The 22,774-nt window shown below is 46.1% G+C and overlaps 1 protein-coding gene and 1 long non-coding RNA gene across 6 annotated transcripts; one reads left to right on the top strand and one right to left on the bottom strand.

Annotated features, from left to right (window-relative positions):
• Positions 1-1,082: 1,082 nt before the first annotated feature.
• ABCF1 (ATP binding cassette subfamily F member 1) lies at positions 1,083-22,722 on the bottom strand. 5 transcript variants are annotated; one of them, XM_038553412.1, is made up of 26 exons: positions 22,213-22,722; positions 11,609-11,655; positions 11,340-11,423; positions 11,082-11,211; positions 10,897-10,934; positions 10,705-10,812; positions 9,335-9,409; positions 9,140-9,253; positions 7,882-7,986; positions 6,989-7,111; positions 6,498-6,598; positions 6,316-6,401; positions 5,884-6,023; positions 5,650-5,798; positions 5,256-5,339; positions 4,968-5,092; positions 4,653-4,765; positions 4,340-4,511; positions 4,101-4,175; positions 3,942-4,012; positions 2,794-2,826; positions 2,542-2,710; positions 2,298-2,362; positions 2,139-2,211; positions 1,834-1,996; positions 1,083-1,615 (listed from the first exon to the last, which is right to left on the bottom strand). In XM_038553412.1, the coding sequence occupies exons 1-26, from the start codon at positions 22,274-22,276 to the stop codon at positions 1,612-1,614; spliced, it is 2,511 nt and encodes an 836-aa protein (XP_038409340.1). In that variant the 5' UTR covers positions 22,277-22,722; the 3' UTR covers positions 1,083-1,611. The 5 variants fall into 5 exon arrangements, with proteins under 5 accessions (XP_038409340.1, XP_038409337.1, XP_038409339.1 ...); XM_038553409.1 differs by lacking the exon at positions 22,213-22,722 and adding an exon at positions 15,662-15,831; XM_038553411.1 differs by lacking the exon at positions 22,213-22,722 and adding an exon at positions 15,662-15,831 and having other exon boundaries at positions 11,082-11,208.
• LOC119874133 lies at positions 15,941-22,769 on the top strand. Its single transcript, XR_005367515.1, has 2 exons — positions 15,941-16,160; positions 22,163-22,769. It is a non-coding gene; the product is annotated as an uncharacterized LOC119874133 (long non-coding RNA).
• The last annotated feature ends 5 nt before the right edge of the window (positions 22,770-22,774 follow it).

The raw sequence follows: 22,774 nt of genomic DNA, 5'->3' as shown, positions 1-22,774 counted from the left end.
TTAAGAGGGACGCCTGGGTGGTTCAGTGGCTGAAAGTCTGACTTCGGCCCAGGGTGTGATCCTGAAAACCGGGGATTGAGCCCCACATGGGGCTCCCTGCATGGAGCCTGCTTCTCCCTCTGCCTATCTTTTGGTGTCTCATGAATAAATAAATAAAATCTTAAAAAAAAAAAAAAATTCCGTTAAGAGGGATGGTTCCTAATTTGAGATGTTCCCTAACACACCAAACCTGCACTTCCAGTAGAAAATCTGTACTTCAAGCCCATTATTTTTATAGTTTCCCATAAATAGATGTCCACACTCAGTGTCTTAACCAAAATAGTGCCTTGTATTCTCTCTAGAACTGGATACATCAGATCATTCTCCTCTAGAATTCTCTCCAACTCCTACACCTCTTTTGACCTTTCCCTCTCATCCCTCCCATACCCTAGTTCAGCATTTAGTTACCTCACCTGCAAGAAGTTATGGGGTCCACTCCATATGCTTCCACAGCCCCATCATCAGCTCAAGTCACCACTGGTTTCTTTCCCAATCTACCTCTGCAATCTATCTCTAGGAATGGCCACACCAGCTATGCTCTCTCATTAACTCCCAAACAGTCTGTTCTTTCCAAGACTTTGATCTGCTCTTTTCCTAGATTCCAAAAATGGCTTCCTGTTCTCTCACTATTCAAATTTTTCCTTTTCAAAAGGCCCCTGAAGTGATCCTGTCAAATAATCAAGTTCTGGATAATCTTTCCCTTCTATGAGCAAATTGCAACTTATAGAATCTAGAGTACCACAAATTGGCAATTAACCAAATCACCCTTAGGCTGATGTCTCATTTTCTAAGTCTTGTGTAGCTAGACTATTGATGAGGTAGACTTTGTCTTTTCCTTTTTTATACCCCAGTGTTGTTTGTACAGGACGGTTGATTTAGGAATTTCTGAGAGGATCAGTACTGCGATCCCTGACCACAGGGCAGAGCTTGGACAATGAGAAGCCCAGGAGTCCCAGATGAAAGGAATGAACCCCTTTCCCTTCCTGTCTGAAGGGCTGGAGGAAGGGAGGGAGACTCCTTAAACAAACACCATCTAAAATGCATTAAGACTACAAGGTGGAGCCATCTGTATTAGTGGGGAAGAGTGGATACTGAATGCTGCTAGCAAACGGAACAGAGCAAATCAACACTGAGAACAGTCCCAACTCCCACAAATCTCCAAACAGTGATAGGGCAGCAACAACTCCTTTCCTTTATTTCCTCCCCTTGTAAAGGGAGATTCAAGCTGAGTGTCCATTCTTTCCTGTCCCCAAGTCCCCAGCTAGACAAGTGACTGCAGGCACCAAACCCTGGGCTGGGTGATAGCACAGGCCTCAGAACGTGCCTCTAGCACTGAGATGCAGCAGTTATTTGTATGAGCAAGTCAACATTAAGTCCACCAGAAAAGAGGAGCACCACTCAAAGACCAGGGGGCCAGCTGGGCCTGAAGCTTTCAGGTGGACCAGAGGCAGGGTTCTTAGTGATAAGAGAGTCTCGAAATAACTGGCTACTTAAGCTTGGCTGGTTGGAGCCCACAACAATGAAGGTCACCTCTGTGTATATGGCAGGATGTCAAGGATAAGGCCAGCTCAGTTACCTGAAGAAAATTGAAACACACAGTCTTTCAGAGAGAAAGAACCAATCAAAGTGGTACCCTGGTCACGTCAAGACCATGCTCTGCCTTCCTGTGCCTGAATAGCTGCTGGGTCAGCTGCAGGCCAGAGGAAGGCTTCCAAGAGGAGAAAGGGAGACAAAAGGGGGCTTCTAGGCCACACAAGCTTGTTTTTCAGGAGACTTCCAGGAAGGAAAACTCACTCTCGGGGTCTGTTGACCATGACTTCACCAAGGGCCTCCAACACCTCTCGTTTGTAGTCCTCGAAGTCACCATCGATCTGGCTAACACTCTGCTCCTCCACCACCCACAGCTGGCAGTTGGTTTCTGTGATGAGTCGGGCATCGTGGCTGACGACAATCACAGCTTTGAAAAAAGATGAGAGAATGGAGGGCAGGCAGGAAAAAGGTAGAGGGCAATCAGAGCCTGAAAGAAGGGAGCCCTGGCCAAGGGACACAACAGTCTGGTCCCCAAGGAAAAGAGGAGTCTGCATCCTGAGCCAACTTACCGCCCTTGTATTCATTGATGGCTTCCCCAAGAGCATCAATAGACTCGATGTCCAAGTTATTGGTGGGTTCATCCTATGGAGGAGACATTCCATGACCAAGCGTTACAATTCCTTCCAATACTGTCACCTTTAGCCCCTCTTGCGGTCCAGCTCACTCACCAAGATGAGGACATCAGGCTCCCTACAAGCCAGCTCAGCAAACACAACCCGGGCTTTTTGCCCACCTGTAGCAAAGGAAGAGGAGGGCCATCACACTTGACTGCCTTAGATTTCTGAAGGTAAACTGAACATGTGTGCGCAGAGTTTCCCCAAGTCCTAGCTCTTCTTCTCTTCTGACTCTAGGTACAGTCTGGAGATGAAAATTAAGGAGAAGGACATCTTCCCTAGCCCCCTACAGTGGTACCAGAGAGTTTGCAGATCTGGATGGTGTGGGCGTGACTCTCAAGGCCAAAGCGGCCCAGGCACTTCCGGGCATCCTGGTAGGGCAGATTGAAGCCCCGCTGCAGGTACTCAGTGGGTGTCTCCTCCATGCGCAGCTGCTCTGCATACTGCTGGTTGAAGAAGCCAATTTTCTGCCCAAGAGAGGGAGGTGGTCTGTGAAAATCATACTTCCTCTATCAGACTCTTTGTTCCCTAATTCCCAAAGCTAACTTACCAGCCGGTGGTTCTTTCTCATTTCTCCACGCGTCTGTAAGGAAAAAGCAAGTGATAAGATAAGGGAAAGGGGAGACAGTGTCCTGCTCCACACCCCAACTTTTCTGAAAGGGAGACAAATACTAGAACTGGACTGGGAATAAGTCCATGCAAGAAAAAGAACCCAGATGTTCTCCCTAATGTGACAAAGGCACACCCAGGAAAGGAGAATAGTACAGAGCCAAAGGGGAATGACAGACGAATGAAGAGGAGAGACACAAAACACAGATTGAGAACCAGGAGGGAAGGGACCACAGACAAAGACGACCCCCTTCCCACCCAACAAGACCCACCAATGGCATCTTTTTCACGATTCTGCCTCAGATGGGGATTAAGAGACAGTTTGTGAGAGGCTCTAGCAATGTGGTGTCTGAAGAAAAGGGCTCTATTCTCAACACTTTCCTAGAAGGAGTAAAGAGGGCTACACCCAATCTAAAGCACTGTATGGTAATATGTTGTTGTAAAAGTCCTAAGAGCGATTATAGGCAGTATATCCTAAGAAAAAACTACATCCATGAACACATACCATAAGAATATTTACAACCGACCTTCAGTGAAAAATAATTTAAGTGACTGACATCAAATAAATCATAGTAAATTCACAAAAACATGAACGTACATGGATAATTACTGGCATGTAAAAATTCTCAATGTACATTATCTGAAAGAACTGGCTATAAAACAATCTGAGAGCCCATTTTTGTTAAAAAATTTATATATATATATATATATATATATATATATATATATGTATTTTTTTACATTTGCAGAACCAAAGGGGAAAGCAATGCACCAAAATTAAAACCAATGACCTCTAGAATTTTCTTACACAATTTCTAAGCATTCTATAACAGACTTAAGTTTCTCGTATAACCAAAGCACATGTGAGGGAGGGATACCCCCAGTCCAACCCCTCTTCTACCTGCTTTCCTCCCCTCACCTGATCTACAAGCACTCTCTTCTACAACACCTCTTAGGGAAATGAGTCATCTGTGGTGAGTTCTGTATTTAAATCTTCAGCACTAGAAGGGGGCTGCCTGACTCTAGCATCTGGTGAACAGCCGCCTTTTCACAGCTGTCATGCTCTCCTGGCCTGGCTCCAGGACTTACTGGTGTCAGCTTGCCCGTCAGTAGCAGGAGCAGGGTGCTCTTCCCCACGCCGTTAGGGCCCACAATGCAGACTGCAAGGAGGAAGACAGGTAATCAGAAGTCCCCAAAATTGTCCCTGCAGTCCAGCTTCACATCCCCAAGCACTCGACACCAACTCACTCCTTGAATCCATGTCAATGCCAAAATCCAGATTCTTGAAGAGTGGTTTCTGCCCCTCATAGCCAAACGTCGCACCTGAGAAGCAGGAAAAAAAAAAAAAAAAAAAAAAAAGATTCACTTTCTTTTCAGTCACCCTGAAGGTCCCGGCCTTGGGAGAAAAGAAATGGATCCCATGCTGGATGGAGGACATGGGGTGCACACGCTTCCACCCAGCACTGTTGGGGTCTGCAGCCACTCACCGTGCAGACCCAACACAGGAGGGCTGAGTGGTGGAGGGTTAGGGAAAGTGAAGCGCACAGTGTACTCCTTGGGGCGCTTCAGCAGCTCAGGAGCCTCTTGTGAGTCCTCGTCCTGGTTTTTCCGCCGGCATTTCTGCTGCTTCCGTGTCAGGGCTTCCTTTGTTTGCTTTTCCTGGAGAGAAAGGAGAAAAGGAGAAATCTTCACTGTTCACAGCGGTCCCTGAAATGGAGGGTGGTGCCCCTCCAGAAAGAGCCCCCTCTTTCTCTGTACTGAGAAAAGCCCTCCAGAAAAGGAAGACCCCCAGCTGCTCACCGCCTGCTTGGTGGACTTGCCACCTGCCTTTAGCTCCTTCAGCTTTTTCTCCTGCTTCTCATACTGCTTCAGCAGTTCTTTCTGCTTCTGCTGATACATCTTTTTGAAGGTCACTGCAGCAGACGAGGAGGATGGGCATCAACAGTTGTCTCTCTCCCCAGCAGAGGGACAACCAGGACCAGTGAGGACAGAGGTGAGCATCACTGCCTAGACTCCGGAGATTTAACATCACTGCATCCCTACCAGTCTTCCCTCTAAGTAAGGCCTTTTCTCGAAGGCCTTTGCTTTCTTCCCCCTACAGATGATCTCACTTACTGTAATTGCCCCGATAGTAATGGAGCCGCTGGGCATCAAGATGGATAATATCGGTGCAGACATCATCCAGGAAGCCCTGGTCATGGGAGACGATGAGCAATGTCTTCCGCCAGCCCTGGAGGTAGCTGGGTTTTAGAAAAGAGTGTGAACATATCACAATGGTCAGGTTAGGGTTAGGTCAGAGAAGCAGACCGACAACAAAAAAAAAGGGAGGAAGAGAGAAAGGGCTAGATCGTAAAGACAGAATGGGAACCCATGATGTCAAAACTGTAATCAAGGGTGATGTACTTATTGAGCCAGATGACAGCATTGAGGTCCAGGTGGTTAGTGGGCTCATCCAACATCAGCAGCGTCGGTTCCATGAACAGCGCCCTAGAGGGTGGGGCAGCAAAATATAGGATCGGGGCTAGCAAGATCCTTGCTCAGAAAACCCCACAGAAGCCTCTGGTAAGAGACCATGAACACTCCTTTCCAATCTCTCCTCAGAGAAGCTCCTATGCAGGACATGTCGATGAAAATATACCACCAGGTAGGGAGGAAAGATCTTGAGTTTGACAATGCAGATGATACAGAAGAAAGCAGGAAGCCTTGCAACTCCCTACTGGCCCTAAAACATGGAGAAGGGAAAGCCTCCCAGTAGATGGAGGCTGGAAAGAGGAGGGTGGTGATGTGGGTTGCCCACCTGGCCAGGGAGACACGCATGCGCCAGCCCCCCGAGAACTTCTGTGTGGGCCGATTCTGCATTTCAGGGTCGAAGCCCAGACCGGCCAAGATCCGCCGGGCTTTGGCCTCTGCAGCTGCTGCCCCGGTCGCCCGCAATTCTTCATATACCTGGAGGAGGGAGAAGAGGACACATGTCTAGAGGTTCTAGGAACTCCCAAGTCTCAGCCCATGTCCCCTGCGCCATCTCCTCTACCTTCTCTAGCCTCTCAGCAGCTGTGTCATCTCCCTGCTCCAGCTGCCTCTGGAGCCGACGCTCCTCTTCCAGCAGCTTCAGTCGCTTGGTATCAGCTCGAAGAACAGCCTGCACGGCCGGCGTCTCATCTGCTACCACCTCTGAGGGGAAGGCAAGGACAGACAGGTCGCCTAGAGAGCCAAGACTCCCATTCCTTCTTTCCTTCAGCTCTACTTCTGGTTTGCCTGGCCTTGCCCAACTCTTTGTACTTGTTTCACATAAAATATTCTCTATATCTCCTCTCGTTGGCACCCATCTCTCAGTCCCCAATCCCTGCCCCCTGCCCAAACGTTTCTCACTCCATAACCACAATTTCTTCTACTGTCAGTCGACTCTTCTACCCCCACTGCCCACCCCTCAGACCCCACAAACCCATCCCACCACTGGCCTCACCCTGCTCACACAGCAGCACGTCGATGTTGGGAGGGATGCTCAAGGCTCGGTTGGAGATATGCTTGAGGAGAGTGGTCTTGCCCTTCCTGGGGAATGAGAACTATTGGGACCAGGACACCCCTGAGAAATCTCTTCTTTTCCTTCCAGCTCCTTCCCCTTTATAGCTTCAGCCCTCTCCTCACCCATTGGGTCCCACTAGTCCGTAGCGGCGGCCGGCTACAATGTATAGGTCTGCGTTGACAAATAACTCCTTGCCATGGGCCGAGATGCTGAACTTCTCCAGCTGCAGTCATCAGGGAAGCAGAGGGAAGGAACAAGTACACAAGAGCCATAACTTCCTAAGTGCTGGGAAGCTTCTGACAGACAGCTCCAGCATGACGCTCCTCTTACCATACTGGTCTCCTTCCTGTTCACTGCTTTGAATTGGCATCTCCCAAATTCTAAGCCAGTCTAGCCCATTTTACTTCACCTCCAAGGGTGGATCCCTCTACTTCTGTTGGTTTTCCTACTTTCTCACTGAAGCTGACAGAACTCAAGGTATGGAATGCGCCTCCAAGCTGTCTTCCAGTGGACTAAACCACTCACAGTTTACTTTCTTGGCTGCCACGGCCACCTCAGGAAAAGGTGGTGCTTCCCTGAGCAAAATGGTTGGGAGGGGCCCCTCAGACCTTACCTTAATGTCAGATGCATTTTCTAACATGGCTTGGCGGGAGGACACCTCCGCTTGGGACACAGAGAAATCATTTTCAGCAGCATTGGCTGCTTTTAATGAAGCCACCTGGCGCTCATACTCCATCTGAGAAGGAAGCAAAAGCCACATATGAAGTCACTGTCTGTCAATTACCTGTCACAAACAGAGCCATTTATCAATAGACAGCAAGAAAAAGTTAACAGGGCGCCTGGGTGGCTTGGTCTGTTAAGCACCTGCCTTCGGCTCAGATTATGATCTCTGGGTTATGATCCAGACCCACATCAGGCTCCCTTCCTCTCTCTGTTCTCTCACTCTCTTTATTTATGTATTTGAGAAGGAAGGAAGGAAGGAAGGAAGGATGGATTCTTTCCTTATTTTAATTGTTTTTCTTGTAGTGTCCCCCAAAGCTCTCTTTCTTGCCCTCCAAATTCAGATGTCCCTTAGCTGAAAAAAAAATTTTAAAGATTTTATTTTTTGGAGCACCTGGATGGCTCAGTGGTTGAGCGGCTGCCTTTGGCTCGGGTCGTGATCCCAGGGTCCTGGGATCGAGTCCCATAACAGGCTTCCTGGAGGGAGCCTGCTTCTCCCTCTGCCTGTATCTCTGCCTCTCTCTGTGTATCTCTCACAAATAAATAAATGAAATCTTTAAAAAAAATTTATTTTTTAAATTTCCGAACATATAGCATGACACCCAGTGCTCATCACATCACGTGAAAGACTTTAAGTAACCAATGTGGGGCTTGAAGTTACAACCCCAAGATCAAGAGTCACATGCCAAGACTGAGCCAGCCAGATGCACCAACCCCCTCACCGGAATTTTTTTTTTTTTTAATATTAAAAAAATCAAATGTTCCTAACTTTGACCAAGGTCTTACCTGTTTCTTTAGCTTCTTCTTCTCCTTTTTGCTAAGGTGAGCATAAGGATCATCAGCCTTAGACTCCCCTTCCTCCTCTTCATCTTCTCCTTCTTCCTCTGAACACTGTGAGAACCAGGCGGTGATGAAAAACAAAAGATCCCTTCTAGAACTCAGATTTCATGTCATTCATCCAGGCACATAGCTCATCCCTTCTCCACCCAGAGTCCTGAAATATCTTGTTGGGTCCTCTCTCTCTCACACACTAACCCCTGGGCTCCCTGGAGTCCTTCAGCCACTTCTGCTGCCAGCAATGGTATATGACAAATAGTATAAACAAGTATGTATAAAATATAACAATTATACATATCTACAAATTAACTACCTATACCACTAGGGGAGGGGGGAATAAATGAAACAGGTTTTCTTCATGTATCAGTGAGTTTCTGTGGCTTATATGCTAACATGCAAAAAAAAAAAAAAAAAAGTCCAGAAACACTCAGAGCACTGAGAAACCTAACTGAATCCAGAATTAGAAAGTGCTAGAGGTGCAGGGACCTCAGAGAGCATTAGATCTTACAGATAATAAGCCTCGAGGTGAAAAAGTCACACTGCTGGTGACTGACAGAGCCAGAACCCAGATCATCTGAGGCTTACACCAGGGTCCTTTCCTCTCTGAATCAGGAGGTGAATGGGCCATGGGCCAGATTTCACTTGATGCCTTTTTATAAATTTATTTTTTATTGGTGTTCAATTTGCCAACATATAGAATAACACCCAGTGCTCATCCCGTCAAGTGCCCACCTCAGTGCCCATCACCCAGTCATCCCCACCCCCCGCCCACCTCCCCTTCCACCACCCCTAGTTCGTTTCCCAGAGTTAGGAGTCTTTCAAATTCTGTCACCCTCTCTGATATTTCCCACTCATTTTTTCTCCTTTCCCCTTTATTCCCTTTCACTATTTTTTATATTCCCCAAATGAATGAGACCATATAATGTTGTTCTTCTCTGACTGATTTAGTTCACTCAGCATAATACCCTCCAGTTCCATCCATGTCAAAGCAAATGGTGGGTATTTGTCGTTTCTAATGGCTGAGTAATATTCCATTGTTTGATGCCTATTTTTATATGGTCCACGAGCTAAGAATGGTTTTATACTTTCAAAGAATCATTTTAAAATAAAAGGATACGTATTAGAGATTGCATGTGGTCCCCAAAACCATAAATTATTCTGTGGCCCTTTACAGAACTCCTGCTTCCCCAAACACCAAAATATACACCTGCTCTGCCTTCTTGGCCTTCTCCTTCCCTTGTCTGGGTGGCTCCTTTTCTTTTGTTATTTCTTCTTCATCCTCCTCCTCTTCATTGTCCAGAGCAGCAAATTTATTATGAGGCTAACAGGGAAGACAGCAGGTCTGATGAAATTTTCTAATTCCTGAGCCCCAGCACCTCCTCCTGCCAATACCTGCCAATACCTTGGCCTTCCCCTTTGATTTCTCTTCCTTTCCCTTTCTGCCCTTCAGCCCAGGCTGCTGTTCCTCGGATACAGCCTGGAGAACACACGCACAAACATACACACACACACACATATACAAAGTTAATTCACTACTTTGTTGTTTACTAAGCATTTCTAGGGAGACTAGAACTAGAAATTAAGTATTACCAAGTCCTACTCAGGAAAAAAGATCTAGGAAAATCCTAGCTTCCAGCTTGAAATGAAACAGTGAAGAAATTAGTAAATGATGTTAGCAAAGCTAAGGGACTGAGTCAGGAAAGTGAGCAATGTGGGTGGGTGGCACTAGCACTGCAAGGCTTCCTAAGAGAGGGCAAATCTTGAGAACAGATAATGGATATAAGCTTGAAAAAGACATTCTAAAGAGGGAAGATGACATAGTGTAAGAACAAAAAATGGCTCCAGGGCAACTGGCTGCCTTACCTGATGGAGCATGCGACTGATCCCAGGTTTCTGTTTATGTGTTTGTTTGTTTTTTTTAACACTTTATTTATTCATGAGAGACAAAGAGAGAGAGGCAGAGACACAGGCAGAGAGAGAAGCCGGCTCCATGCAAGGAGCCCGATGTAGGACTCGATCCTGGGACTCCAGGATCATGTGACTCCGGGATCACCCTCAACTGCTGAGCCACCCAGGCACCCTGATCTTAGGGTTTTAAGTCCGAGCCCCAAGTTGGATGTAAAGATTACTTAAAACAAAACAGCCTCCAGAAAAAAAAAAATGCTTCAAGAGACATAAAAAAGAATGCTGAGAAGTGAACAAGCCTGTTCACACAAAGAAGAATTCCAATTCCAATTCTGCAAGAATTCCCTTGCAGAAGGGTACAAGAGGAAGAGCAAAGATCCTTTGTTTCAGATTTTAAGTCTAAAGCCCACAGAATCATTACAAACTTCTGAATGATGAGAACAGATATCACAAAGCTGATTTGATAGTGTAAATAAGACAGATCTAGAAACTAGTTTATTTACTCATTTTTAGGCAGGCTTCATGCCCAGTGTGGAACCCAATGAGGGGCTTGAACTCATGACCCAAGCTGAGATTAAGAGTTGGCTGTTTACCCAACTGAATCACCCACGTGCCCCTGGAATTAGTTTAAAAGCAGAAGAAGAGGCACCTGGCCTCCTCAGTTAGTGGAGTGCAAACCTTGATCTCAGGTTTGTGAGTGCAAGCCCCACTTAGATGTAGAGATTACTTACATATCTTTTAAGATCTTTTTTAAATTTACAAATTTAAGAAAGAAAAAAAAGGAGGAAAAAAAGCAAGGGAATTACCACACCATGGCCAGAAGGTGCTACATGGGATGGGAGTGACCAGCAGGGCTGCCACTTTCACCTTATTGATCCGATTCTTCTCTAGCTTGGCAGGTTTAGGAGGATGTTTTTCTTCTTCCTCCTCATCCTCACTGTGATCCTGAATCAGGGCTGCAAAAACATTACCACCCTAGAGAATAGAATGGCCAGAGAAGTCAGTGGAATGGTCAAGGTTGCAACCCTGGGGTCTCTGTTTACCACACAGATGGCTTACCTTAGTTTTCTTCCCTCCTCGGGGTATGGGGGCAGGGACTGAAATAACAAAGGGAGAAGATGAGGTTGGAAATGGTTATAATGTCTGGTTCCTCCATCTAATCCAACTCAAAGATCAAGGAACAAGGCACTTTACTATTCATGACTCAGGAATTTTGGGAACCCATTTCCCCTCAGGTCATTTACCCTCATCCTCCTCATCACTGGCTGGCACAGAGAGCTTCTTAAGACGCTCCATGAGCTCCTTTTCTTCTCCATCATCATCCACATCCTTCTTCCTTCGGCCTTTTCGGGTGTCTCGTTTCTTTTTTTGCTGCTGAAAGGAAAAGAGAGTAAGACAATGAAGCCCAGGCCCTTGCTGCATCTCTGCCCCAGAGAGTTCCCCATAAGCTGAGTGAAACAATGTAAGCTGGACAGGGTTGGCGGACCCCCTGACACTTGAACCTGCTGTTGCTGTTGCTCCTTCTCCTTAAGCACCTTCTCTTCTTCCCCAGCCTGTTTATCTTCTATAGCCAGCTCCTCAAAGAACTGTAAAGGGAGGTAAAATACAGGTAAATGTGGCTCTGAGACCAGCCCCCTCACACATAGGCCCACTGACCCTCCAGTCCACCCTCACCTTCCTTCCTCTCCAGAGCCCCCACCTCCTCCACATGGCCATATTTTGGTTGGAAATATCCATGGTCATTTCTTACCGACAACCCTCATTTTCTCACCGTCTTTTTGGTCTTTTTGTCCTTCTTCCCCTTCTTCACCACTTTGTCTAAAAGGTTAAACAGACATTGTGAATGCTTATCTACAAATCCCAAAACAGCATGACCACCCCTGCAAAGCTCTCAGTGGCTCCAGTCTATTTTACTATTTTCTATCATTCCCCAGGCATTTGTACTGTCCCACAAAAGACAATGGTGCCCTGGTAGCAGTGGAAGGGAGAAGTAGAATTCACAAGGTGAAGACAAAAGTGGGAATGGGAAGTAAGTAGTCAGAGTATTCAGAGATGATTCCTATTGTTTCTCGGTTTGGTTTTTTGTTTTGCTTTTAAGATTTTATATTTTGGTGATCATATACTCAACGTGAGACTCACCCCCAACACAGAGATCAAGAGTCCTATGCTCCACTGACTAAGCCAGCCAGGTGCCCCCAATGACTACTGTATTTTTAGCTTAGCAAAATTAGCTGTGCTAGTGGTACCACTATCAGCTCAGGATACACTAAAAAAGCCCTCTCCCCACCCCTGCCACCCATGAGGGAAAAGTACGACAGAGATACCACACATTCAGTTTCCCAAATGTCATTGGTGAAAAGCACAGACCGTGTAATCAGAGTGGTCTGGTAAGTAAATGAATACCTGGACCTCTGCTCTACCTGCGCTGCTCAAATTAACATTCTAGCATAAATCACACTGCATTGTACTTAACTGTTGGTACGTTCATCTTTCATCCCAGAGAGTGACCTGTCATACTGTTTAGCTTGCATTCCCATGGAACAAAGTGGGAAATCTTATATAAAATCTGACTTGGGTAGCCCAGGTGGCTCAGTGGTTTAGTGCTGCCTTCAGCCCAGGGCGTGATCCTGGAGACCCGGGATCAAGTCCCACGTCGGGCTTCTGGCATGGGGCCTGCTTCTCCCTCTACCTTTGTCTCTGCCTCTGTCTCTCATGAATAAATAAATAAAATCTTGAAAAAAATCTGAACAAATTCCAGCTCCTTTCTATCCAACCCTGATTCCTTGAAGGTAGGGAGGGGACTATGTCTAACTCCTCTTCTCCCTGCCCCCATCAGAAGGGAGGCACCAGCAGCCTCACGACTTCTCTTCCTGTACAGGTCTACGTACCATCATATTCCCCTCTAAACCACCCCATCCACCAACCGCTATCCAACTCTATGCAGAAGCACTCCGATAATCATTTAGTTTAAAATAAACAAATAATTTTAATAAATAATAATAAAATAATAAAAATAATAAACAAATAAACAAATTCTGCTACCTGCCACGTTAGTATTTTTCTTTTCATTTTTTTAGGGAGGCTCCATGCCCAACGTGAGGCTTGATCTCTTGATCCTGAGATCAAGAATCACATTCTCTACCAACTGAGACAGCCAGGCACCCCTCACATTAAGTATTTTTAGTCTAAAACTTGATATAGTCCATAGTAATCAATTATTCAGGCATGTTTTACTGACCATCTACTGTGCCGAAAACTGGAGTTATCAAAGGACACTCCCTATAATGTAAGGCTTCACAAACTAAAGGGTCCTATCCTCTTTTCTACTGTATCTGTTTCTCTACCCACACCTAATGTTCTGGACACTGACCTCTCCTTGCTCCCTGATTAAGTCCCAGACACACTTGGTCTGTTTTTGCTTAATCTGTGTCTTCTATCCAGAACACATTTCAAAATCTGATTCCCACATTGGGTGACTAGTGTGAATGAGCTGAAAAGAAGTGTTGGGGGATGCCTGGGTGGCGCAGCGGTTTGGCGCCTGCCTTTGGCCCAGGGCGCGATCCTGGAGACCCGGGATCGAATCCCACGTCGGGCTCCCAGTGCATGGAGCCTGCTTCTCCCTCTGCCTGTGTCTCTGCCTCTCTCTCTCTCTCTGTGACTATCATAAAAAAAAAAAAGAAGTGTTGAAGAAGTAATGAAAAGTTCTATAAGCTATTCTAAAGAGTTTAATCCTAAAGACTTTTTTGTTGTTGTTGTTTCAAAGATTTTATTTACGGATGCCCAGATGGCTCAGCGGTTGAACATCTACCTTTGGCTCAGGGTTATGAGTCCCATGTCAGGCTCCCTGCATGGAGCCTGCTTCTCCCTCTGCCTATGTCTCTGCCTCTCTCTCTGAAAATAAAGATTTTATTTTATTTCTTAATTTTAGAGAAAGGGAGTATAGGAGTAGAAGCAGAGAGAGAGGAAAGAGTCTTTTTTTTTTTTTTTAAGATTTATTTTTTTATTCATGAGAGACACATTGAGAGAGGCAGAGACACAGGCAGAGGGAGAAGCAGGCTCCATGCAGGGAGCCCAATGTGGGACTCGATCCCGGGACCCCAGGATCATGCCCTGGGCCAAAAGCAGAACTTAACTGCTGAACCATCCAAGCGTCCCCTCCTTTGGCTTTAATCTGCATACTCTCCCTAGCAGACTCCTTTACACTCAACGTTACAACAACATGCTTGTGGTTTTTTACTTTGTAGCCTAAGATCTCTCTTGTTCCCACCTACTCTTAGAAGTTCTCCAGAAATCCCCAAATTGGCAATCAAAAGCTGACTTTATCACTTCCCATTCCCCACCCTACCGGCCACTTCTGATTTCAAGCAATAGTCTACTACCCTCTGAGTTACTCGAGTGTCATCTTTAAGCTCTTCTTCCTTCATTCAGTCAGTTAGCAGACCTGCTCAATGCCATTTCCTCAATAACTCTTTGGTCTCCACTGTCTTGGCTTACTCTCTTACTGCTTCTCACTTAGATCATTGCCAGAGCCTCTTACACAGTCATCTTGTCTCTAATCTTGACCAATTCAAGCCCTTCTCCACTGCTCAGTATTGTCAGGATGAGCCGATCCAATCATTAAGCACATAAAAAAGTCCTTCCTTAATGTCTTCAGGATTAAAGCCTTTGGAATAGTGTATAAAGCCTTATTAATTGTCTCCTGAACATCTTTCTAACCTCATCACATTAGTCACCCAATATTGGAACCAGCCAGGATCACCTAGTTTTTACCTTTGCACATACTTCTTCCTCTGCTTAGAATGCTCCTCCCTTGGCTAACTCATACTGACTCTTCCAGAATCAACTCAGCTACCACATATTTCTGGGAGGCTTTGTTGACATTCCTACCCTATCTGTCTGAGTAGATGCTTCTCGCCGCTGTAGTCTCATGGCATTCTCAACCACATTCATCACTGTCAACCACTTTCTGATTAATGCTGTCCCTTCCACTAAACTCCATGCCCCTTTGGGGCAAGTCTTATTTTTTATCTCTACGTTCTCAGTTCTCTACACAGCACCAGTTATACAACAGGCACCCAATAAATGCTCGTAAACTTAGTCACTGTGTACCCACTAGAACTGTTTGTATCCCTTTTCTCTCCCCTTGAAGTGCCTTCAAATTTGGGAGGATGTCTTCATATTTTTTCTCTCTCTCCTAACCACAGTATACATGGTGCTTAATTTCAGGCAGCTACTCAACAAACATTCCATACACAGCTTAACCTTCATTCCAACACCCAGTAGCTACACTACGCTCTTGCTGCAGATGAGCCTGACATGTATTACGCAGGAGCTCAAGAGGGAGCCCTCCTCTGGCTCCTGAAGGGGTGTGGGTGAGGGCACCGAGGCACAGCTGACAAGTTCCTGTGGTGTGGATACAGTGTGGTGGGGAACACGTCCAACAAAGAGAGGAGGTCTTTCTCAATTCTCCCCTCTCCCGCGGCACCATATGCTTTTCGTCGCCTCTTGTCCGGTCCCACTGAAACTCGTGCGCCATAGCCCGGCGCTTTCTTTCGCTGCCACCCAACTCGCTCCAGCCTGGGCCGACTCTTGCCCCCCATCACGACCTCCCCCCCCGCCTCGGGCACCATTGCATGACTTCTCTACAACATTCCACGCTACCTCCTCAACCTTTAACTTCTCTCCATCCTCCACCCTCGGGCACCATTGCACGCATGCGCAGTCGCCCCCCTCGTCCTTCTCACACCCCGTGACCCACTTCTAAAATACGCGCACTCTCTTCTCCCCTTTTCTCTCCCGTTGGCTCCCTGCCTATCAGCCTCACCGGTGGGGCTCGTACTCTCTCCGTCCCCGATCCACTCGGGCTCCGGCGGCTGCTGCCTAGGTCCCTTCGGCATCGCGGTGGCAGTTACAGGTACCCCGGGCACGCCGGGCGCTATTTCCGCTTCCGGCAGCGTGGGGTCCGGACGGGGCGGGCTCTCCACTCCGCGGCCGCCGGGCCTGTCCCGCGCGGTGCACGTGCGCACGGCGCGTCACCTCGGGGGCGTGCCCGCGGCCACTGGGCGGGGCCAGCGTGCGCCGCGGTAGCGACGTCAGCACGGCGCCGTGGGCTTTCTGGGAATATTGGGTCGTGACTCGATGACGTTGCGTCACCGAGTACCGAACAGAGTAATTTAGGACTAGGCCGAAGGAGAAGAGGAATGCTTGTTTTGTTTGCTTTTGCATTTTCAGTGGTTAGGAGCAGAAAGACGCAGTCCATCTGCTTAGGAACGGGCCTGGTGTTGAGATATGTCGCAAGGCGATCCGGCGTAGAGTTGTAAACGGTGAGCTGTAGCCCAACAGTGTGGTGAAGCTCGGGTTCCTTTGTGGAGGTGGTGGTGGGTAATGTTAACAGTGGTCCTGAGGTATGATTGCTGCACGCTAAACTCACTTGCAATAAATCGACAGGCAAAATGTACACTTTGATCAAAGTCTTGGCATGTATACAGCCATTAAACCACCACCACAATCAAGATTTGGGTTCACGTCTAACTATACCACGTAATAGATGTGGGAGCAAGAGGCTCCCATAGTTCTCTCAGCTCCCGTTCACTCCTTAAACCACTGATCATGCTCTTGTCCCTACCATTGCCTGAGTCCTTCCTTGGCAAGGTCAACAGATAGGAGGCCAATTCTCTGTCCTTATCTTATTTTCCCAGTGGCATTTGATGCAGATGCTCACTCCCACTTCTTTCTTTTCTTTTTTTTTTCAGGGACACTGCTTTCTGCAGGTTCCCCTTCCATTTCAGTGGTTGCTCCCTTTCCCTCCTTTCTGGCTTCTCTATGTCTAAATGTTTTAGGTCACATTCTTTTTTTTTTTTAGGTCACATTCTTTGACTTTCTTTTCTATCTAGACTTATCACCTATGTCTCACGACCTTTAATACCATTCATAACTGACGAAGATCTCTGGATGTCTCTTGACACCAATTTCTGCCCTAAGCTTCAGGCTCACAAATCCAACTGCTTAATGAACATGCTCTCTCAGATCTCTAATAAAATATCTCAAATTAATATTTGCAAAACTGAGCTCTTGTTTTTATTCCTTAACCCTGTGTCTCTTCCAGATTTCCCACCAATAAATCACATCATTGGGGCACCTGGGTGGTGAGTGGTTGGGTGTCTGCCTTCTGCTCTGGCCTGGGATCCAGCCTGGCATCTCACTCCCTGCTGAGTGGAGACCCTGCTTCTCCAACCTCTTCCACTCCCCCTGCTTGTGCACTCTGTCAAATAAATAAAATATTTGAAGGGAAAAAAAGAAACCACCTTTCATTTATTTACTTGAGCCCAAACTGAAAGGTCATTCGCTCTCTCCATTCCCCCTCATCAGCAAGCCATGTCTACTTTATTCAAAAAACATGTTTAAGTACATGGTATATGCCAGACACTCTTCTAGGCTCTTGGGCTCAGTGAATAAAATAAAGACCTCTGCTCACATTTCCAGTAGGAGAGAGAATGCCATGGAAAAAAGAAAATACAGGTCAAGGTAAAAGTACCAAGAGGGCAGGTTGTAGTATAAACTATGAAGCCTCAGTGAAGTGAAATTCACCTTGAAGAAGGTGAGAGTTTTGGCTGCATGGGTTTCGAGGAGAGGAGCCTTGCTGGCAGAAGGAATAGCTAGAGCAAAGCTCTATATCAGAAGTGTACTTGGTATAAAATGAGGAACAAACAGCAAGGACAGTGTGGATGGTCCAGTGTGAGAAGAGATTGTTGGAGAGGTGAACAGAAAAGTAAAGCGGGGTCTGGATTGGGAAGGGTCTTGTAGGTCATCTGAAGAATTTGGCTTCTACCCTTGACTAAAATAGAAAGTCATTACAAGGGTTTTTGTTATGATTTTAGATTTATTTGAGAGAGAGAGAGCACAAGCTGGGGGAGTCAGAGGGAGAGGGAAAAGCTGACTCCCCACTGAGCCGGGGTCCTGACATGGGACTCTATTCCAGGACCTAGTGATCATGACCTGAGCCACCCACGCATCCCCATTAAAGGTTTTGACCAGAGCAGTGACATGACCTGACTCACATCTTAAAAGGATGACTTTGGATGCTGAGATGAGAATAAACTGAGGAGCTCAGGGCGGGGAGGAATGGCAGAAGCAGGGAGACACGTTAGCAAGTGTTGGTGACGCAGACCAGGGTATTGGAGGTGGTGAAAAAGGAGTGGTTTCTGGATATGTTTGAGATGGAACCAGCAGGTCTTATAAAGAATTGGATGTCAGGTATGCCTGGGTGGCTCAGCGGTTGGGCATTTGCCTTTGGCTCAGGGCATGATCCTGGCCCTGGGATTGAGTCCTGCATCGGGCTTCCCATGGGAAGCCTGCTTCTCCCTCTATGTCTCTGCTTCTCTGTGTGTCTCTCATGAATAAATAAATATTAAAAAAATAAAAGAATTGGATGTCAGGTGTGACCAAAATATTTTTTTAAAACGATGGCTCCGAGTTTTCCAGACTGAACAAATAGAGAGATGGAGTTGCCATCAACTGAGACTTTAAAACATATCCCAAATCTGTCCATTATCTCCGCCTCTGCCCCAGAGCATACCACCATCTCTTTCCTTTGCACGACCAAAGTGGCCTCCTAACTGGTGGTTCTGTTGTCATTCTCGGTCTCTAGTCTATTCTTCACACCTACATCAGTAAGATGTAAATCAGATCTTCAAAACACTCAGAATAAAATCTGAGTGCTTGGTACAGCTTACCAGGTTCTATATGACCTGCCCCCTGTTGGTTCCTGATCTTTCTCCATAGTCTAGCTATACTGGCCTTATATTTTACTTCATACACTTCAAACTCATTCTTTCCTCAGGGATTTTGCCCTTGTTGCTCCTTAAGCTTGGAATGCACTTACTCCAGATACTCACATCGTTGCTTTCTCATTTAATTTCAGTCTCTAGGGCACCTAGGTGGCTCAGTCAGTTAAGTGCCTGCCTTTGGCTCAGGTCATGATCCCAGGGTTCTGGGATTGGGCCTGACATCAGAATCCCTGCTCAGTGGGGGAGTCTGCTTCTCCTTCTTTTTTTTTTTTTTTTTAAATCTTTATTTATGTATTTTTTTAAATAAATTTTTATTTATTTATGATAGTCTCACAGAGAGAGAGAGAGGCAGAGACACAGGCAGAGGGAGAAGCAGGCTCCATGCACCGGGAGCCCGACGTGGGATTCGATCCCGGGTCTCCAGGATCGTGCCCTGGGCCAAAGGCAGGCGCCAAACCGCTGCGCCACCCAGGGATCCCTCTCCTTCTCCTTCTGCTCCTCCTCCCTGCTCATGCTCACTCTCTCTCAAGTAGATAAAATCTTTAAAAAATAATAGTTTCAGCCTTTATTGATATCTTACCTCCTCAATGAAGCCATATTGTAATACTGATCTATTGTCTTCCACCTGTCACTCTCCAGCCTCTTCCTTCTCTTTTTCTTTAGAGCACGTATTACTTAAGTTTATAGTACATACTTATTGTCTATTATCCTCAACAGATTATAAGCACCATAGGGGCAGGGATTTATCTTTCTCTTTATTACATTTCTGGCCCCTAAATAGTGCTAAAATATTTATTGAATGAATGTGAGACTTAAATAACAAATAGAAAAACTTAGCATGGTACCTTGCACAGAACAATGGAAAGATCTTACACTCTGAGATATCCCCCCAACCTCCTCTGGCCATCCCTCCTCAGTCTCTCTCTCTCTCTTTTGATTTTTTGTTATTTTTATTGGAGTTCGATTTGCCAACCTCCTTAGTCTCCTTGTTGGTTTCATCCTTTTGTACTTGGCCACTAAATGTCAGCCCTCCTCAAGGCTATACTGGGCCCTCTCTTCTTTCCACTTGACATTCTCCTCTTATGTGGTTTCAGCAGATTCCTTAGAGTTCTATCCCAACCACCACTTTTTTTTTTTTTAAAGATTTTTTTTAAAGATTTTATTTATTTATTCACAGGCACAGAGAGAGAGAGGCAGAGACACAGGCACAGGGAGAGGGAGAAGCAGGCTCCATGCAGGGAGCCCGACATGGGACTCGATCCCGGGTCTCCAGGATTACACCCCAGGCTGCAGGCAGCACCAAACCGCTGCGCCACTGGGGCTGCCCTTTTTTTTAAGATTTTATTTATTTATTCATGAGAGACACACAGAGAGAGAGAGGTAGAGACATGGGCAGAGGGAGAAGCAGGATCCCTGCAGGGAGCCCAATGTGGAATTCAATCCCAGGACCCCGGGATCACGACCTAAGCCAAAGGCACTCAACCACTGAGCCACCCAGGTGCCCCCAACCATTACTCTCTATAGAGTACCCCTCATTTACTTCCTTAATATCATTAATCACAACCTGTAATTATTCACATGTTCACTTTTAAGAAAGACGGCCCCTGACAACTGGGAATTGGCCTGATCCTACCAGCTAAGCCATGATGCTCAACTTAAACATAACCTCACAGAACATAAATGTCAGCTGTTACTATGACTGTCACGAAGACAAAGTTCAAAACCTTCTCTAAGCACAAAGACAAGGTCGTCATGCAAACCATAAATATTAAACAGCCCCCTCTCTGCTAAAATGAATGAGGGCTCTTTTTGACCAACTGCACTTTTAGCCATGTTTCATTCCTCCCTCCTATTTTTTTTAAAAGATTTTATTTATTCATTCATCATGAGAATACACAGAGAGGAGAAAGAGAGAGAGGCAGAGACACAGGCAGAGGGAGAAGCAGGCTCCATGCATGGAGCCCAACATGGGACTCGATCCCGGGTCTCCAGGATCACACCCTGGGCTGAAGGCAGGGCCAAACCACTGAGCCACCTGGGCTGCCCCATTCCTCTCTCCCTCTAGATGAGATTAAGATGTGCATTCACAATTGCCTTCACTTCCTGAGAGCACCCAACCCAGACCAATTTCATTTCCTTGAACCTTTCCCCCAAATCACCTAGCAGAAACCCTAAACCTGTCATTTCTAACTTAGTGAGATAACCTTCAGAATTAATAAATCTGAAGACTAAGATTGTGTTCCTGGTGGTCTTTGGCCGGAGGGCATTGATACTTTTAGTGTTATTCTCTGTTACATCTCCAAATTTTACCAGAGAGCAGCCAATAAAGGATGTTCATCCTGAAAAGCCAGGTGCTTGAATAGAGTACCTTTCCAAGCTTCAGTGGCAGCTAGGACTAGTTATGGTCAGTGGCATAAAGTTGAGCTGTTAGCTTTAAATTTCCTCCAAGGGGATCCCTCAGTTGCTCAGTGGTTTGGCACCTGCCTTTGGCCCAGGGCGCGATCCTGGGGTCCCAGGATTGAGTCCCACGTCGGGCTCCCAGCATGGAGCCCGCTTCTCCCTCTGCCTGTGACTCTGCCTCTCTCTCCCTGTGTCTCTTATGAATAAATAAAATCTTAAAAAAAGATTTTAAGGCCCATACTGAGGATTGGAACATGGATAAGTTAGCTTATCCACTTCCCAAACCATGAATAGGAGGATCTGACCCCAGTAATTTTGGAGCTGGAATCTGAAGGGAGGGGTTCTGAATACCTGAGGACCTTGTGGTAGCATTATGCCTTGTGCTGTCTACCTCCTGAGTTGTGAGAAATAAACTTCTATTTTGCTTTAGGACTAACTGGTTTCCAATACAACTCAACTTAAAAGCTAATATGGGGCAGCTCTGGGGGGGAGGGGGGGCTCAGCAGTTTAGCACCACCTTTGGCCTGGGGCTTGATCCTGGAGACCCGGGATCAAGTCCCACGTTGGGCTCCCTGCGTGGAGCCTGCTCCTCCCTCTGCCTGTGTCTCTGCCTCTCTCTCCCTGTGTCTCTCATGAATAAATAAAATCTTTTAAAAAAGCAAAAAAAGAAAGCTGATAAACCATTGTAGTAGGTACTTAATATTTAGTGAACGTTTCCATGTTCACGGTTTAACTACCTATATTGTAAAACACTCAAATATGCAGAAGACATTTATGACACCAGTTTTACTGTGAATACTAAACCTGTATATCCAACTTCCCTTTTACTCTCTTCTGAGGTTTTTTTTTTTTTTTTTAATTTTATTTATTTATTCATGAGCGACACAGAGGGAGAAGCAGGCTCCCTGTAGGGAGCCCAATGTGGGACTGGATCCCAGGATGCTGGGATCACACCGAGTCAAAGGCAGATGCTCAGCCACCCAGGCGTCCCTCTTCTGAGGTCTTAAAAGGCAGCTCAGACTCATTATTACAAGAACAAATTCATAGCATTGTCTGTTTCCTATTTCTTTTTAAATGGTAGTTATGCGGGCCAGTATTACCCTGAGAAACCTAAAATATTTTCATTTTGATCTTTTCAGGTCTACTTTTCTCCCATTCCACTACCCACGGCTATACCATCATAACTCACCTGGACTACTGAAGATACCTTGCAAGGCACTTCCAAGCCTGGCCAGCTCCAAATTAGAATCCATCTTCTTGAAAAACAAAATCTAATCCATGATAGTCAATGGCCTAAGACCCTTCAGGTCTTTGGTAATAAAAGAGACCCAAGTCTTTATTTCTACAAGGCCATGAGTGGTCTAGCTCCTCTTTCTTCTGCCTCATGTTCTACTTTTCCCATCTTAGCAAACACCTTTGCTTGGCTTTTGCTCTCCTACTCAGGCCTCCTGCTTGTCCTTCAGAGCTTGTCTCATGTCACCTTCCCAGTCTCCCTTTATTACATACTCCCTTTTCATTATGTCTCACTTTTGACAGGTGTGGCCTTATGCATATTCATGATTTTTTGATAACCGTGTCTCTCCTATGGATTTAAATTCACTGGCTTTGGCTCTGTTCTTTCTAGTGCCTAGTATATTGTCAGGCCCACAGTCTACAACTATTTCTTCAAAGACTGTTTTGTCATTACAACTCTATAAACATCAAACCTATAAACATAGATAAAATATTAAAAGATTACTCCACAGATACTT

Source organism: Canis lupus, chromosome 12 (assembly GCF_011100685.1).
Source record: "Canis lupus familiaris isolate Mischka breed German Shepherd chromosome 12, alternate assembly UU_Cfam_GSD_1.0, whole genome shotgun sequence".
Classification (NCBI taxonomy): domain Eukaryota; kingdom Metazoa; phylum Chordata; class Mammalia; order Carnivora; family Canidae; genus Canis; species Canis lupus.
This window is presented reverse-complemented; position numbering and strand designations above follow the sequence as displayed.

Excerpts from the sequence above, each read along its gene's own strand:
- ABCF1 (XM_038553410.1), bottom strand. The coding sequence starts at position 15,734 with ATGCCGAAGGGACCTAGGCAGCAGCCGCCGGAGCCCGAGTGGATCGGG. Across the intron at positions 6,024-6,315 it reads CGTGCTGCTGTGTGAGCAGG|AGGTGGTAGCAGATGAGACG; the intron begins GTGAGGCCAGTG and ends CCTTCCCCTCAG. Across the intron at positions 4,766-4,967 it reads TTACTATCGGGGCAATTACA|TGACCTTCAAAAAGATGTAT; the intron begins GTAAGTGAGATC and ends CGTCTGCTGCAG.